At 42.2% G+C, this 16,334-nt stretch overlaps 1 protein-coding gene across 6 annotated transcripts in view; it reads left to right on the top strand.

Annotated features, from left to right (window-relative positions):
• The window catches only part of ATXN7L1 (ataxin 7 like 1), a 97,732-nt gene that overhangs the window by 65,723 nt on the left and 15,675 nt on the right, over positions 1-16,334 (top strand). For 4 of the 6 annotated variants that reach the window (XM_015848206.2, XM_015887115.2, XM_015887191.2 and 1 more), the window contains 3 exons: positions 5,581-5,803; positions 11,640-11,923; positions 15,819-15,901. In XM_015848206.2, coding sequence (XP_015703692.1) covers positions 5,581-5,803; positions 11,640-11,923; positions 15,819-15,901 — 590 coding nt within the window. Of the gene's footprint in view, positions 1-228; positions 348-1,039; positions 1,168-5,580; positions 5,804-11,639; positions 11,924-15,818; positions 15,902-16,334 lie in introns of those variants that run through there. The other 2 variants (XM_015848357.2, XM_015848447.2) reach the window with 2 other exon arrangements.

Raw genomic sequence — 16,334 nt, 5'->3', positions numbered from 1 at the left:
CTGCGCTTAACGTTCAGTTTTATCAACAGTCCAAACAAAAAAAAAAAAAAAGCCCCCCCAAAAGCCCAGCCACAGTTGCTTTCAGTGCGTGTTGTTCTTGGCACGGCCCTGTGCTGGTGTCTGACTGGTAGGACCTGAAACACAGCGCTCAGCAAGTGCCTGGAGTCAAAGCAGGCGGCGCGCGCGGGCCGGTGATGTGACGGGGCAGGTCATCCTCTGCCGGCAGCGCGTGCGGAATGCCCTGCTCCTCTGACGGCATCTGCGGCAGCGTGAATCATCGCGCGTTCCAAAAGTGCGTGTTTACAGCCGTCGTAGAATCAGATTAAGTTGGCAGCCTGCTCCTTGCTGTAAGTGGCTCGGTTTACGTTGCTTCTCCCCGCAGGATGTTTTGCATAAGTTTGCCGACCCTTCGCGCTTGTAGGCTTTGCGAAATGGAGAGCGGTGTCGGTGGGTTTGTGTCAGAGAGCGGAGCTCGTGTTTGTCGTAAATAAACATGGGCAGAAGGGCGGTTATTTTAGCACTTGATAATTTCCCGCTTATGTCATTTGACCTGGATTGAAGCTGCGATTGCTGAGCTGCGCCCTGCGCAGCGTGTTGGCTCCAGGGTTGAGCTGGCGGTGCGTTTCCTTTGTCAGTTTACAAGAAGTATCAAAATGAAACTGGCTGTGCTGTTTCCTTCGCAGCGCGCTGCGGGGAGGAGGAGCGCCTCGTGGGCACAATTTCCTCACTGGTTCAGCCACACTCGGGGCAGCGCTCTGCCCATAAAGCTGGTAAAGTTGTCCTTCACTCTCACGGCGTTATGCTGCAGTTGGTTTGCACCGAGCCTGTGTTTATTTTTAGCCAGCTGCACGTCCTGCCTTTTGTTCGGTTGTTGGGTTTGTTTTTTGTTGTGTTTTTGTTTTTTTTAGACCGCGGTTGCAAAACGAAAGTGCTTACAAGGTGTTTATGAACTCTTGCTACGAAGCAGCTGCCAGTTGCTGCGGGATGACACATTTCTGCAGGCGGGCGGCTGGCCGTGCGTGCTGCGCGCTGCCTCTCTGCGCTTCTCAGGCATGTGCCGTTTTCTTCCTGCTTTGGTTTGATTGGAATTAATGCCGAGCGCGTTTTTAAACTTTGAACTGGGATAAGTACCAGGTGGAAGGTTTCCCTTCACTGTTTGCTGAAGTTGTAAGTATGCGTTGCTCAACTCCGCACGGTGTAACAAAACACCTCGGGATATACTGTAAATAGAAAACCTGTAATTGGTGCATAGGTGTTGGATGGCGTTACCATAAGTAACGGGCTCATAACAATGCTGGGCTCTGTTGTGAAACGGTGGATGAGATACTAAATTGCATTAATGTCTGCTTAAATATTGTATGCGGGAACAATAAGTGGTGTTTGTATCATGCATGGGAGGGCTGGTCAGTTTATGCTGTTTTAAATAAAAGGGCCATAAATGTGAGTGTTGTGGTGATGGTAAGTTTGAAAGGAATGATGTTACAGTGTTTCTGTGTATTAACAACAAATAACATTCTCATGTGTCTGGGTTTTAGCAGTTGTGTCTTGCCTGTGTTTTCCAAACGTGGGCCTGAGCCGCAGTCCCTCACGCCGCTCAGCAAGTTCCTCGTGGCCCAGCTTTGCTCCAGGCCTGCAGCGCGTGGGAAGCAGGGCCGTGCTCAGCAAGGGCTGTGTTTCACAATGACTGTTGCTGACAGAGTTCTGGCACGTCTCTTCCAACAACATGAGAGGGGTTTTTTGTTCAAACTACCTGCAAACTGTACTGAAAGACCAAAGGCACGTCTTCCTCTGCGGCCCAGCTGTCCCGTGACTCCTTCCTGTGCAGCCTTCTAAGTCTGCCACTGGAGGGGACGCTAACTTTGAGCTAAAGCTGTTCCCTCGATTGGGTGAATTTTGAGTAGAGTAGGTGGGGTAAGAAGGGATGCAGATGGGATATACTGCAAGTGATGCTGGTGTGTAGTCCCAGCAAGAGAGGTCTGTGGTTTCAGTATTGTGTAAACGTCTTTTCTGAGTGCAAAACGACTGCAGTCCACCTATCAGCACCTGGTTGGCATGTAGTACTGGCAGTGTGTTTAGTGCTCAGGTGTTGCATTTAAGGCTTGCTGTGAGCTGAGCAGGCATTTGATCTGATGTGAGAGTCGAGGTGAAAACTAGAGAAAATTCTTTCTACTTCAGAATGTGTTTTTACCCCTTTTCCCACACACTGCTCCTGGGTCTGGAGATCATGTTGCTTTTCTGTTGCTTTGCTTTTTCGCGTGTGATTAGAAGGAGATGTGGCGTTTCCTGCAAAACAGCTGCTAGTATTCCCCCGTGGCCAGTCACAGAGGATCCTGTGAAGTAAAGATTCAGAGCCAGACCTAGAGGACTTGGGCAGCTGCAGCTGAGGTTGGGGACAGGTAGGGGGCTGCATCTTGTGTGACACGGGGGGGGGGAGGAAGAGAAAGGGAGAATGAGGGAGAGAAGCCCTGGAGAATGGGGGACTGTTAAGTCTCCGACAACATCAGGACTTCACATCTAGCAACAACAGTTCAGATTTGGCTGAGAAAGTTGGACGGTATCCATGTTTCCATAGGACATGGAGAATCTCCTGGAAAAGTTTAAGATCGTATGCAATGCTACCAATGCTTGAAATGTGCGTTAGGACAGTATGTAGCACAGAGCTTCTTTACTCCGAAACAGAATGAAACAAAAACATTGATCTGAAATAGATTCCTTAGGAAGCACAGCTAATTCAGTGTGAGTGTGCTAAACTTCTCTCTGAGATTCATGTCATTAATACATTAACTGTTTGACAGCAGCAGTCACATGTTGCTCGTCAGTTGCCACAGGGGCTGCGCTGGGACAGCTGAGAGGTTGCAGGAGGATTATGGCAGGGCAGAGGACTGGAACTTTGATCGCGCCCTCTCTGTTCTTGGATTTGACAGCAACAGCTATTTGGGGAAGAAAAACAGAAAATGCGTTGTTATTTTTGTGCAGTGAGCATCTATTCAGAAAGTTCTCTCATGTTTTAAATGAGTGCACATTCGTAGCATTGCATGCTTCTGAAGCAGTGGGAGTGGCAGTGAAGGTTAGGCTGTTATTTTGTGAGTGGTAACTGGATTTCCACTTGTCTCACACTTTCTGTGGGGAAAAAGCTTTCAGCCTGCTTTGGGTTTGTGTCTGTCTGGTGACTGTGCTGTTTGCTCGTGCAAGCAGGGACAGCAATGGCCACAGCTGTGAGTGCGTGAGCTCAGCTGCCCCACTGTGTGTCGTTTGCCTTGTGCATCAACTGCAAAGGGGTGTCCAGGTTCTTACCAGCATGGGAATATCTCATTTTGTAATGGCTGTCTGATCTGTAAATGTCTTATATTCACATTTATTACATAGGGTGGATGACAGCATACCAATAACATAACAAGTAAAATGTTAATAGGCAAATCAGTAGAGTTTTGTAAGGAGGCGGTGTGACCAGGAAGTTTATTTTGATAGGGAAGCGCAGCCACCCTGCACTCACAGAAGGAAAAAGAGAAACAAGAGCCAAACACAATAGCTTGTGCAGAGGAATACAGCAATATTTAGTTACAATTTATGCCCCTCTCCCCGCAATGTGGCTTTGTTGGTGTGGTTTCCCACTTTGGCAGTCTGGCCTCTCACTGCTGGGCCTGCTCTTTGAAGGTGCTGCTGCCATCAGCTCTAGTGCTGCAGTGATGTTACCTCACGGGAGCAAACACGTCGATTTTCCCTGCTGCAGCAGTGACTGATGCCATCGAGGACCGTACAGCACCAGCTGTTCACATTCCTCCTTCTGTATAACTTTGTAGTGGTCACAATTTCCATTCTGCACTTAGGAGGATTCAGGAGAAGCTGAGTAACTCTGGTGGTGCTCAGAGAAGTGTCAGAAGTGTGCAGGACTTTCTGCAGCTGTGTATTGGGCAGTTCGGAGATGAAAGGAAATGCCAACTGCAGCGGTCTTACAAAACTGATCTGAAACATAAAGATAAATGAATAATCTTGTGATCTTTTCCTTCCCTATCTTCTAGGTAAACACTTATTTTAAAGAGGAGGATACGTGTTATTGTAATGCCATGCTACTGCTGTGCTTTTCCTATAGTTTTCTATGTTACATTGGAAAAAGATGCCAAAGTCAACGCACAGTTTTGCTCTGGGGAATTAATGAATTGAAAAGGTTGTACTGGAAGAAACTCAGAGCATTTAGTTTGACCAAAAACCCAGTGTAAGGCGACTCTTAAAAAGTACCGTGCTATGGCATGTGATACTTTGATGACTAAAATATAATTTTAGGTGGCCCGTATCTTGAATGTCTGTGTTTCCGGAAGATTAATTTTAATAACACAGTAGAGTTCTTCCACTTCCACTTCCAAATATATCTTTAGGGGCAGTGTCAGACATATGGTTTACCAGAGGACAGTCGGTCAGGTTAATCCCGAATTTGCATGATTTGTATATGACAAGCATGTTTGTTCCATGTACTCTATACGTAGCTTGTTTTTTTCGGTTAAGCAGCAGTTGCTGCTTAACCAAGTAATCAATGGTAAAATCACACATTTTTATTAAGCTAGTTTCAATTGATGAAGTAGCTGCTGGGAAAGCTGGTAATTGTTAAAACAATAGCTATTATTTAACTAAACAAACATTCTGTGAATGAAACTCCACATTTCAGAGGCAGATGCATAGCTTCCGTGGGCGTTACACAAATGAGTGGTGAAATGAGCGTATATTAATTGCATCCTGCAAAGGACGTCTGGAGGTAGAGTCTGTGTGCTGAGGTCTGTGGCAGGGTGAAAACCAGCATTTGGGGGTCAGAGGAGCTGCTTTTTGCATGGAAAATGAGTAAGAAAGTTTGGCTCTTCAATTACGGGAGAATCTTGAGTGGATTTCTGCAGTTGTAGTTGAAGTTTGGATATGGAGGTATGGAAGTGCCTGGTTTTTAATGGAGAGCACCTTTATTTAGTCACTGGAGATGTAAAAAGAACAGGTGAAAATATTCTTCATACGTATTTTAAGCATTTCTCTTTGTTCTTGAGGTGTTCACCTATTGCAAATGAATCATGGATGAATCCCTATCCTCCCAGCATGTTTTTACCCATGGAGATGCCACAAATTGCCACGTTTTGATTCGCTGTGGGAAAATTTTTCTTAGTTCTCCATAAAATATCAAACCAGGGAACATGCAGTTTGTGATGTGGATATAACACTTGTCCTTGAAGCAGCAGGTTGCCTTTGCTGCCTTAGGCCGAACCTGGCTGACAGGGTGATGCTGGGCAGGCCCAGAGAGCAGCACCCAGCCGCACCACTTTCAGCGTGGGAGGCTTTAGATCAGGACACTTTGCTGTGTGTTGGCAAAGTTCTTGGTCTGTTACTGTGCTGTTTGGGATCGCTGAATCATTAAGGTTGGAAAGACTGCTAAGATCATGTAGTCAAAGCATCAACCCATGCCCACTGTAGACCATGCCGCTCCCTGTGACAACCACCATTTTCAGCTAGAAGAGAGAGGAAAAATTTCCTCTTCCCTGACCTTTATTTATTTTTTTTATTTTAGCCAATGAAATGCTCAAAAGTTTATTATTTTTTCCATTACAGAACGAAGACACGGTTCAATGTGCAAACCTTCCCCTTCTCCAGCTTCTCCAGCTTGCAATTCCAGGACATCCCTAGTACAGATGAAACCGAAATCCTGCATCAGCGGCCATAACCCTGTCAGCAGCAACTCAAAGCCATTCAAAACGCCCAAAGACAATCTACTTACCTCCAGTAGCAAACAGCACACAGTCTTTCCTTCAAAAGTTTCGAGGGATAAACCATGGTAAGTACCAGAAGAGCAGTTACCTGAGCTGTTGGTGTTCAAAATTAAGTACCAATGTGTAGCTCATGATCAAAAAACCCCATCTGTTCTCCTCAGGTTTATCATTTAGGCCCCTACATTTCCTAAGGGAGGAAAATAAGATGTTTATTGAATATTGTTTGTGTCCTTTTAATATGTATTTATATCTGTGCACACATACATGAAGGTGATGTCTGTACGTATAGGTATATTTGAAAAGGAAAAATGAACCCATTTACTCTTCTGCTGTTCCCTCAAATTTTGGCTTTTCTGACATGCGTGTAGCAAGTGCGGGATTGGGGCACTTTGCTGTCTTCAAGGTCCGTCTGCCTTCACGATATCAGCCCTTAAAGCTGATGCTTTTAATCAGCCACAGAATTTCTGTAGAGTTCTTAATATTGACTTGGCCGGTGTTCATGAAAACGTGCTGCTTCTAGTCATTTATCTTCAACAGCAGCTGCTGTTGGAGCTCTTTCTGTATTTTGACTATGTGTGCTGCTTTATAAGACAGAAGAAAATTCCAGCTGCAAAAATCACTGTTTTGTGGGAGTCTTGCATCATGTACTGCGACACAAACAGGCTTGCACCTCGTTCTCCCGTCACTGTGATGGTAGCAGCAGAGTTGCAAAAAAGTAAAGGAGTGCAAAACTGGATCATTGTTTTATCCCTTAATAAACTAGTAATTCTTATCTACAGAAAAGATGTGTTGTGATTCAGCCACTAGATTGGTGACTTAGGAGATCTGGGTTTGGTTCTTGCTTGTACACAGGCTGTTGTAACAGCTTCATCTCGTCAGCCTCAGTTCTGTGTCTCTGAACTTGAGATAATCAGTCTTCCTTTTTCTTTTCACAAAGTTTTATCTGATTGCTGTGTAAATATCTTTTCTTTTTATATGCAGTGTCTAGCATAGAAGGGTCATGATTTTAGATTGCCTGAAAGCAGTTAATAATCTCATGCAAACCATTCACCAATGAGACCGAGCATAAACTCATGTTAAAATAATAGCTCATGTTTTCTGCTGTAAATATATACCCTTAAGTACAATTTCAAAGGCAGCACCGTCTGCCTAGCCACAGAATTTACCTTGCGCTGGAATAAATCTCATCTTCCTTTAAATCTGAACCCACCATTCCTGTACGTATGATGAACATTGCGGACAGTTATTCCATTTAATCTGAAAATGGAGATTGCAGATGTTTTGGTTACTCTCACAGATGTGGTATGGGCTATTTTAGTTAACATGTAAGGGCTTCATTTACTATTAAAAAAATATTCTTGCTTCAATAACGACCTTTCATTGTGAATGTCAAACAGAAGATATTTATACAAGAGCATGTTTCTTAAAGTAATTAAAAGAAATTCAGAAAGCTCTTCAGAGCATTAATGCTATTGACTATAAACCTGTTTCCCACTTTCAGACAACAATTCCATATCTGTTTCAGCATCTGAGTGAAGCTGTAAGCAATATCGTCTGTTTTGGCAACAGATGGCATTCTGTCAGTCAATAAAAGCCAAAAGGGAACAAAATAACTACGCGTTTGCACCAGTCATTTTTCCCTTTATTAGGAACATCCCAAACATTTATGGATGATTAAGAAGGTAGATTGAGTTGTTTAAAACTATTGCAATGGTTTATTAATTATTTGGCACTTAATATGTCATTAGATCTAGTCATAAATTACAGAATTCTTGCAGCTCTGTGAGGAGGTAATGCTGTGGTTCTGTTTACCGGTGGGGAAAATAAAGTATATACTGCTTGAAGGTACTGTAATCCTAACGTAACAAATCACTAGCAGTCTGAATTGGAGATCAATAAAATTGTCCTTCAAAATGTAGTCTTAAGTGCCTGGCTTTGCACGTGGCTTTTTAGAGAATAAAATCAGTCTGATAACTGTCAGAGTTCATAGTGAGCTGACATCAGTTAACGAAGAAAGAGTTTTCCTACCCTGTTAGTGGATTATCATTTTCATGTAGGATTCTATAAACTACTCAGCTGGTCTGATTTACTCAAAGAACAATTTCTTCATGAATATAATTCTTTTTCGAGGTAGGGTTGTATCTTCTGTTCACCTGTCTGCTCAGTCTGTCAGATTTCACCTCCTTATCTTTTAGGAAGAAATACTGGAAAATACTTCAGTCTCAGAATACATGAGACGAATTCATCATGTATCCATGTGTTATGGTTCATCATCCTCAGAAACTTCCAGTTATTCACTGAGTTTGTCCATTTCATTGTCTTAATTGCTACAGGTATTTACTTTACATAGGTGAGCTTAGTTCAGGGACTGTACTGCTTGTAATGATTGCTTTCCAGACCTGGAGTAACCTTTGTTGCACTTACCTGATTCTTCAGCATTTTACTCAGCATCCCTTAAATTTTAGGTGCTGGGATTAGTGGTGATGTACACGCTGTCATTAGTATGATTAGTAGCAGTGGCCTCTGCAAGACAATGGCCTGGAACATCTGTTGTCACACCTGCCTGCATGTAGACCCAGCTCTTCTGGTATCTAATTCACTATCGATTTGCTTGACTCATCATCATAAACCCTGCCCCAGCAGCTTGTTCTCTTCTTTGCATCCTTCTTTTCCTGAGATGTACTGCAGTGGTTCAGAGCATTCCTCAGCTATTGCTTTAAAAAGCGTGATCAGAATGCTCAGCTGAAAGAGATCTGGAATTGCTTTTGTTTTGTCTCTGCTGTTTTAATCATTCCCTAGCTGGAGTATGGAAGAATATTGTGACTCCGTTACCTGGAAATACCTCTCAGCTCTTTCTTCCTGTGTCTCTCTAGCATCATTACTGCTAATCCAGCAGTGCTCAGAGGCTAGAACAGTGCTGGAGCACGACTGTAGTGTGCACAAGGCAGGAATAAGCCAGTGTTTCTGCAGCTTGCATTCAGGGTTGTAGGAGGAACAGGAAAATGCTGGAAAATAGAAAAAGGTAAATAGTAAGATGATTGTTAGTAATAATAATGAAGAAGAGTTCATCATTAATAAGAACAGCCCAGGTACCATTTGTAAATGGCATTCTGGTGCCACTTGTTGTCTCTCCAGCTTGTTCCTTTCTCAGAGGGCTGTTGCCCTGGGGCCCATGGGCTCTGGCTGACCTGGCTGGAGCTGCCCTGGCTCCAACCTGGGTGCCCAAAGGGCACAGCTTTGCTTGCTGCACTCCCTGCAGGATCTGGGTGCTCTGATGCTACAGGGCATCCACTTCACACCGTGGTCCTGAGGCACTGTAGAACTGGGATAAAGGGCCAGAGGGTCCTGAAGGTCTTTCCTAACTTGAATGATTCTGTCATTCTAAGCTGAAGCAAGTTTCCTTGACCTTCCCTCCACAAGGTCTAGCTGCTGCCTGCCAGAAATTCAGAAATGAAGGAAATGAGATGGAAATTTCATGGTTTTCTACCAAGCGTGGTCTTTTTGCAATAGGATCACAGAGGTAGACCTGTGGGTAATCATTTATGATTTGTAGTGTCATTCATGGGGATCTTTTTAATCATCCCTTAGTCTTTATTTCTTTTGTGTTTAGGGAATACCATCATTCATTCAAAAGCTGAGAAAGTGAAGCTTGTCAAGATTTAAGGATATTCCTAATGCAACAGAATTCAGAAGAGTTATCTTGGGCCACATATTTGTTACATCATAGAAGCACTTCCAGATTGCAGACTAGAGCAGTGTTTTACAGTTCTTAATGCTTGTGAATTTTCTTAAGAATTTTTAAAGATGAGTTGAAGAGGTTGTGAGATTTTAGAGTGACTGTAGTAATAAGTGACTCCCCCAGCCCAGCAAAATTACGTTAGAACAAGGAAAAAAATATGTAATAAAGCCCAAAGAAGGGAAAATGTAGGTAATAAGGAGACACAAATATTGTGGCATGCTGCAACTCTTTTCCTTGCTTAGGAATGCCATGAAAAGCAATGACTTTGAACTGAAAGAAATAATCATAGGTTACTGAGGAGGGAAATACATCCTTGTTTGAAGGAGCTTTTATTTAATGTGCGTTTAAGAATATGAGAATCCAGAAGGAAACCAGTTATCTAAAAAAGAGAGTGAGCTTTTGAAGCCCGCCGTGATGAAGTGCTTTCTGTGGGCCTCAGATCTGTAGCCTTTTTCTGGTTCCTTTCTAATTCATGGATGGCAGTTTTGAATACTGGTCAACAAAACAAATACTGATTCCAGTATCAGTATAACCAGGGGTACGTGAAAAGCAAATCTGCTTCTTAATCTTATTTGCTATAAACTTTTATTTCAGTATGAGCACAAAGCCCAGTAAAATCTCATATTGTTATCCACAATGACCACTAAATAGTTTTGTCCTTATTTTCCAGTATGTTTTTTTGTGTTCTCCCTGTTTTTTCATGTGTAACTTTACATTGGTGGCATGTATTTCTTTGATTGAATGCACATTACCAAACAATCTGTGCTACTTTCTATAGCTGCCTTTTGTCTCTTCATTACTCACATTTCCCTCAATCCCAATGCCATCAGCAAATTATTATCAATAATGTGGTGTTTATTTCTAAAAGCCATTGAAGTTTTCAGATTGGATGATGGTGGCTGAACATCCCACTAGCAGACATCCTAACTGAAGTCCCCAGTTCAGTTCAGTTATTGATTCAACTTTACTTGTGCTGACACGAAACGGGAGTTCTTTAAGGTTATGTTGCCCACTTACTTTCAGAGAGAGTAATTATCATCTGCATCTTCCAAAATCTGACATAATTTGCTGCAGGCTGCATGGAGTCATATAGAATGTCTGTCTTCAAAATATCAAAATATTTAAATTCTTTTCTTCCACGTTGCAGTGAAATGCATAAGGAGTAATTGCACCTGTTCTCAGTGTTGTCTGTAACAAAACTAAAGCCAAGCATTGCTCCCTTGGGCTTGACTTGCTTTCACTCATGAGCCCACCTGTGTTGTAGGACTTGCTCTAAGTTCTGTGCTCTGCAAAACAGATAAAACTTCCTTTGCATTACCAGAACAGTGGATCTGCTTGATCTTTTCACTGTGTTATCTGAATTAAGACCTTCTGCAGTGCTCATTTAATGAGTAAGTTCACTTGTTTCCGTACTGACCAGCACCTTACATCTTCCTGTGGTCAGCTCTGTGCTCTGACCAGCTGACTTCTGCACTTATGACAGAACGGAGTATGGCACTTTTCTATAATTCCAGCTGCAAGTTTGCTTCCGTACTGAGAACATGACTTACTTAGTGTCACAAATGCGCTGCTGCAGTAGTTAAGTGAGGCAAAGGTATTCGTAAGTTCACAGACTTTATTAAAAATACATTTTAGGAATTTTCAGTTCATTGAGGATTATGTTACTTTTTAAGTTGCTACTAAGATTTCCATGCTCAAGATCTCTTTTCTCCTTGTTTCCAGACCTGTTACGGTATTCGGAGCAAATGAATTGTTTTAAACCAATGGTTCTAAACCATTGGCATTGTTAGCACACTACTTCATTATGGTGGTGAGCGTATCCCCAACCTGCTTGTATTAATGGCTTAAGAATGTATCCTTAAGGGGACATGTGTTATTGGCACCAAAGAATTGCTTTGTTTATGAGTAGTGGGGAAATGTATCTTAGGAAAAATACTAACAACTTTGTTTGCATGATTCTTTTCATTGCCAGGCTTTAAAAATGGCTGCTTTGTAGAGGTTTGGTTGAACAAAAGTAGTGAGTAATGATATTAAGTATTCCGTTTTGGTCTGAAGATGCTGTTTCAATTGCATCAAATTCTTTTTATCTATGGAAAGGAGTTAATGAAGTGCATCTGTGTTACAGAAAAATGCAACCTGACCATTTTTCTCTGTTTTTGCAGTGTTCCTGTTCCAGTAGTCAGTCTAGAGAAAATTCCTAACCTAGTGAAGGCAGATGGTGCCAATGTTAAAATGAATTCTGCAACCACTACCACCATCACCTCCTCCTCAGCCTCTTCATCCACCATACCTGCTCCAACCTTGGTTAAATCTGGTTTGACATCCAAGTCAGTGCCGCCGTCGCCAGAAAAGATTCTGAATGGCAAAGGAATTATTGCTCCATCAATAGACAAGAAACACCAAAATGGCACTAAAAGCAGTAACAAGCCTTACAAAAGACTTTCAGGTGGGTAATGTCACAGTTCACCTTTTGATATAATCCAGCTTTCATTACTAATATTCCTGTAGCTCAGAAATAATATACTACTGAAATGATGTGGCCTATTTTTGTCCTGATCTTTCTGCTGGAAGTTGCCAGTTTACACATAAGAAAAGGAAAGCTTTCAGACTTGTAGCATGTAACAGCTGTTTTCAAAATACTCATTCCATTTACCTTGAACGTAGAGTGCTTCGTGCATTTCTCAGTTGGCCGAGTGTAGAATTTTAAGGAAGTCATTAAAGTAGAAAGATGGAAGGCTTCTTCAGTCTGTTGTGTAATGTCAGTTTATTTACAACAAAAAACAATATTCACAGGCTAAGTGACTTCAGGACAATCATGACCAAGTTGCGCAGATTGAGCTTTAGGACATGGGAGTTATCCATCAAGTTGTAATTTTCTTAAACAAACACTGGACAATTCTAGGAAGATAATGGAGATTTGGGGCAGTAAGGAGAGTCATAATTTTCCTCCTCCCCTTCTTCCTCTGCAATTCGTGTATGAGAGGAGTAAGAAGATGGCAGTGTGGGGACCTCTGTTCTTTTTGCAGGAGGGGTATATGGTGGGGTTGAGGGGTTGGCATCAGGAGTGGAAACGCCCCAGGTGGGCCTAGTCAGTGCAGCATTGAGGGCACTGGGCCCTGTGCAAGTTGTCACCACACGCAGAATCGCCCCTTGTGGGAGGGCTGAGGGGCGGTTAGAAAGTTTGCCGTGCTTTGGAGGAAGATGTTTTTCCATGGAGCTCCCAGGTGCCGACCTGTGGCTGCTCCTGGGCCTCAACAGCCGAAAACATGTTTTTGTTTTGAATCAAAAGAGGAAAAAAAGAGTGTTTTGATGGTTGGGGTTTGGGGATTTGTTGGGGCTTTTTTAGTTTGTGTTGTTTTTTAAGGAAAAGTAACTGACCCGAGTTTACAGCTTTAAAAGCTGCGCAGGGTCTATTCAGCTGCTGGCAGTACTTTGTGATTTGGGCAGGAGCTGCCTGTGTGTACTGAAAGGCTAATTTGGCTAATGGCAGCATGAGCCACGTTAGATTGTCCACTTGACAGAGTTAGTTCAAATGATTTCTAAATGTGCTCTGGTTATGAACCAAGTATAAGTGTGCAAGATAAATGCTTTCATTTCCAGTTAATGAGTGTGTCCTATTTTTGACTGAATATCACTTCTATTTTATTTTTTCCATTTTCTCAAATTTGGCAGCGAGCTCCGTGGTACTGCTACCATGGCTGGGATCCAGAGCAGAGAGAGGTATTTGCTAGGGCTGCGTGTGGTATGGAAGGATGCCATCGCCTTCAGGGATCCAACACTGATTGCTTTCTTAACTAGTTAAAGGTGGCATATGAGAAAACAGAGCAGTTGTTCATGATAGCATTCCAAAAACTAAAAAATATTAAGAAAAAGGAACTGGTTAGGCTTTTATTCCACGATTCACTTGCAAAGATCCAGTTTGTTATTCCAATAAAAACTCAGTGTAATGTATTTTGCAGTTAATCTAAAACACTGGTTTCTTTTTAGCCATTATTTCCTTTAATGTTCCATAAGCTTAATTGAGCTAATCAATTAAGTCTTCTTACTTGGGCGGCTAAAAGCAATACTGATGTTCCTCGTGTCTCCGTGTGCCACTGCAGCAGCGTAGGAGATGCTGTACCTTTGCTGTACAAGTGCTTGCTGCACTATGCTCATAAAGAACCATTTCTGTGGGGCCCTCCTTCATCTTGCTTGCCTTGTACCTTGGAGGTGACTGTCGTTAGTCTGTCTCTGAGCTTATCACTGATTTCTGTATGATAGGGAAAGTTTCAGTGCTGGAAATTTCCAGTCAGCCTGGCACACTGCACTGGACCATCTGAGCGCTCTGATGGGCCTCAGTTTCCTTTCATAAGATTAGAATAAAATACACAGAATTGATATTGTTTACAAGCTTTCATTAGCAGATTTGGAATCCATTAAATCTTGCTTCTGCTGTCTCACACGCAGCAAGGCGATAAATGAGTGGTGATGCAAATAACAGAAGTTCTGTGAGCACTGTAAATTAATTGCCTGTAGATTGTGTGTCATTATGATGGATTCCACTCCATTATTATACTGAACTGTGCAGAGGTTGAGAAAAAGATCTTGGAAGGTCAAGGGGGTGATTATTTTAGCTTTTCTATAAGTCTCATCCATTTTATGTTAGAAGAGTGAGGAGCTGGATGGGGATTTAGGTTTTGCTCCGTCCTTCACTGTGCAAGTGTACAGCTGTTGATTTGTGAAGGCCTGACTGGCTTTACACGTGTTTTCTTTCCTTTCAGCAGCCTCCATTTTCTCTTGTACCATTTCCCTGCCTTTTTTTTTTTTAACATCTCCAGTTCCTGTTCTCTTTGGGGTGCAGTTAAAAATACAACTGCCCAGCTGAGACTAAAAATATCCTTCCACCACCTAGAGGAGGCCTACGGGAATGCTGGAGGGGGACCTTTCTACAAGGTCATGTAGTGATAGGACAAGGGGTAATGGCTTTAAACTAAAAGGAGGGACATTTAGATGAGCAGTATGGAGGAAATTCCTCACTCAGAGGGTTGAGGGGCCCTGGCACAGCTGCCCAGAGGAGCTGTGGGTGCCCCATCCCTGGAGGCACTCGGGGCCATGCAGCAGGTTACATATGACTGCTAATAATTTTTGGAAGGCAAGTGTTACCATATGCAGGCTCCTCAGACTCCAGTTTTTCCTGTTGCACTGGCTGTGGCATTGTCCTGATGTACCATAGATGTGAATTGCTGCCTTCATCCTAGGTCTGATCTGTCATTGTTTGTTTACAATGAAATGTTTAGGTCCTTACATTAGTTGTTGTATTTAAGTACAAGTTGTCTATTTTTATCCAAATACAACACAGTTATATAGTGAAAAAGGACTTTGGCAACCAATTATATTCCACAATCAAGCAGAAGCAAACCAGCCTGCCAACTAAAACACACCACGTCTACATGTGTAAAGATGATGGGGGATATTGTTTTTTGCATAAATTAGTAACTTTATGTCTGTGTTTTTGTTACAGCGTTGTAGTGCAAAACCTAGAACTATATTCATATAGCTTAAAGGAGGTGATGCTGTCTATGGTATACAAATACTGAAATATTAACGACAGTGAAATATGCAAATATAGCACATTAAATATTAAATGCACTTCTAATGTTAATCATAAGTAGAATTCAGATGAGGCTTTACTTTCATGATCTCTTCAGACTTTAAGTTTTCTGCCTCCATGACTTAGGGAAATAGGAATTAATGTGCACTTTTCTTTATACTTCCTGAAGATGAGACAGATTGAGATGAATTCTGTTTTTAGCATGTCACTGGTAATTCTGTGTTAATGTTTTAGACAACACTGGTTGTTTTTCAGAGTTTCAGAGTATATCACAGTAAAGGCTGTATAAAGCACTGTGCTATGCGGTCTGTATGTGTATGAAGTCAAATTCAGAGGATGGGTTTGCAATGTGTTTCAATGCAGTCAGTGTTCGAGTGTGAAATGGGAGGTGTCCCTGCCTGTAGCAGGGGGTTAGAACTTGATTATCTAAAAGTTCCCTTCCAACCCAAACCATTCTGTGACCCTGTGAGCTCCTTGGGGTATGACTGGGCTATGACTGCATTAGGTGTGTAGGCCACTCTGTTGAGTTCAACTCCATAAGCAGATGTATTCCTATGAAGTCTGTGACAGAAGAAATGCACAAGTGGTTGAGTGTGATGCACATGGCACCATTGTGGAGCACTGGGGTTGGGAACAGCGGTTTGGGCTGAGCCTGGCTGCATTAAGTACTGTCAGGTAAATATGGTGCTCTGGCTAGAATTCCTGAAATAATCCACTTTTTCTCCTTTTTCCCTCCAACTTCGTCAAACAGAAAGAGAATTTGACCCAAATAAACACTGTGGAGTTCTGGATCCTGAAACAAAGAAACCTTGCACAAGATCGCTCACCTGCAAGGTATTTTTCTTAGAAGATAAAATATCAGATGCTTTGTTATAGTTTAAATCCTACCACAGTAGTTTGAGAGGTCATACCTGCTCCTGTCTCACAGACAATGGGTATGGTATTCAGGCACTGTCTTCAGGTAATTCTTTTGAGTAATTCTTTGAATCAGAGCATCTGCATTATTCTGCTGATATTTCTAGAGATGTTTTTTTCTTGTCATTTTGTTATGCGGGAAGCATTAACGTTTCACGTAGCAGCACAGAAGTTATTTTTAATGCTCCCTTTTCAGCTCATATGTGCAAAAATGCTGAATTACAATCCCTTGAGTGAAAATTTAACGTGATTTTCATGTAAGAAATTACTTGGAGGCTTCTCTTCTGATAATGATGGGGCTCGTTAAAAAGTAGCACCGCCGTAAGACATTTATAATGACCATTTGTATGTG

The sequence above is a fragment of the Coturnix japonica genome, chromosome 1, assembly GCF_001577835.2.
Source record: "Coturnix japonica isolate 7356 chromosome 1, Coturnix japonica 2.1, whole genome shotgun sequence".
NCBI lineage: Eukaryota > Metazoa > Chordata > Aves > Galliformes > Phasianidae > Coturnix > Coturnix japonica.
The sequence above is the reverse complement of the archived record's forward strand: the minus strand, read 5'-3'. Positions and strand labels throughout refer to the sequence as shown.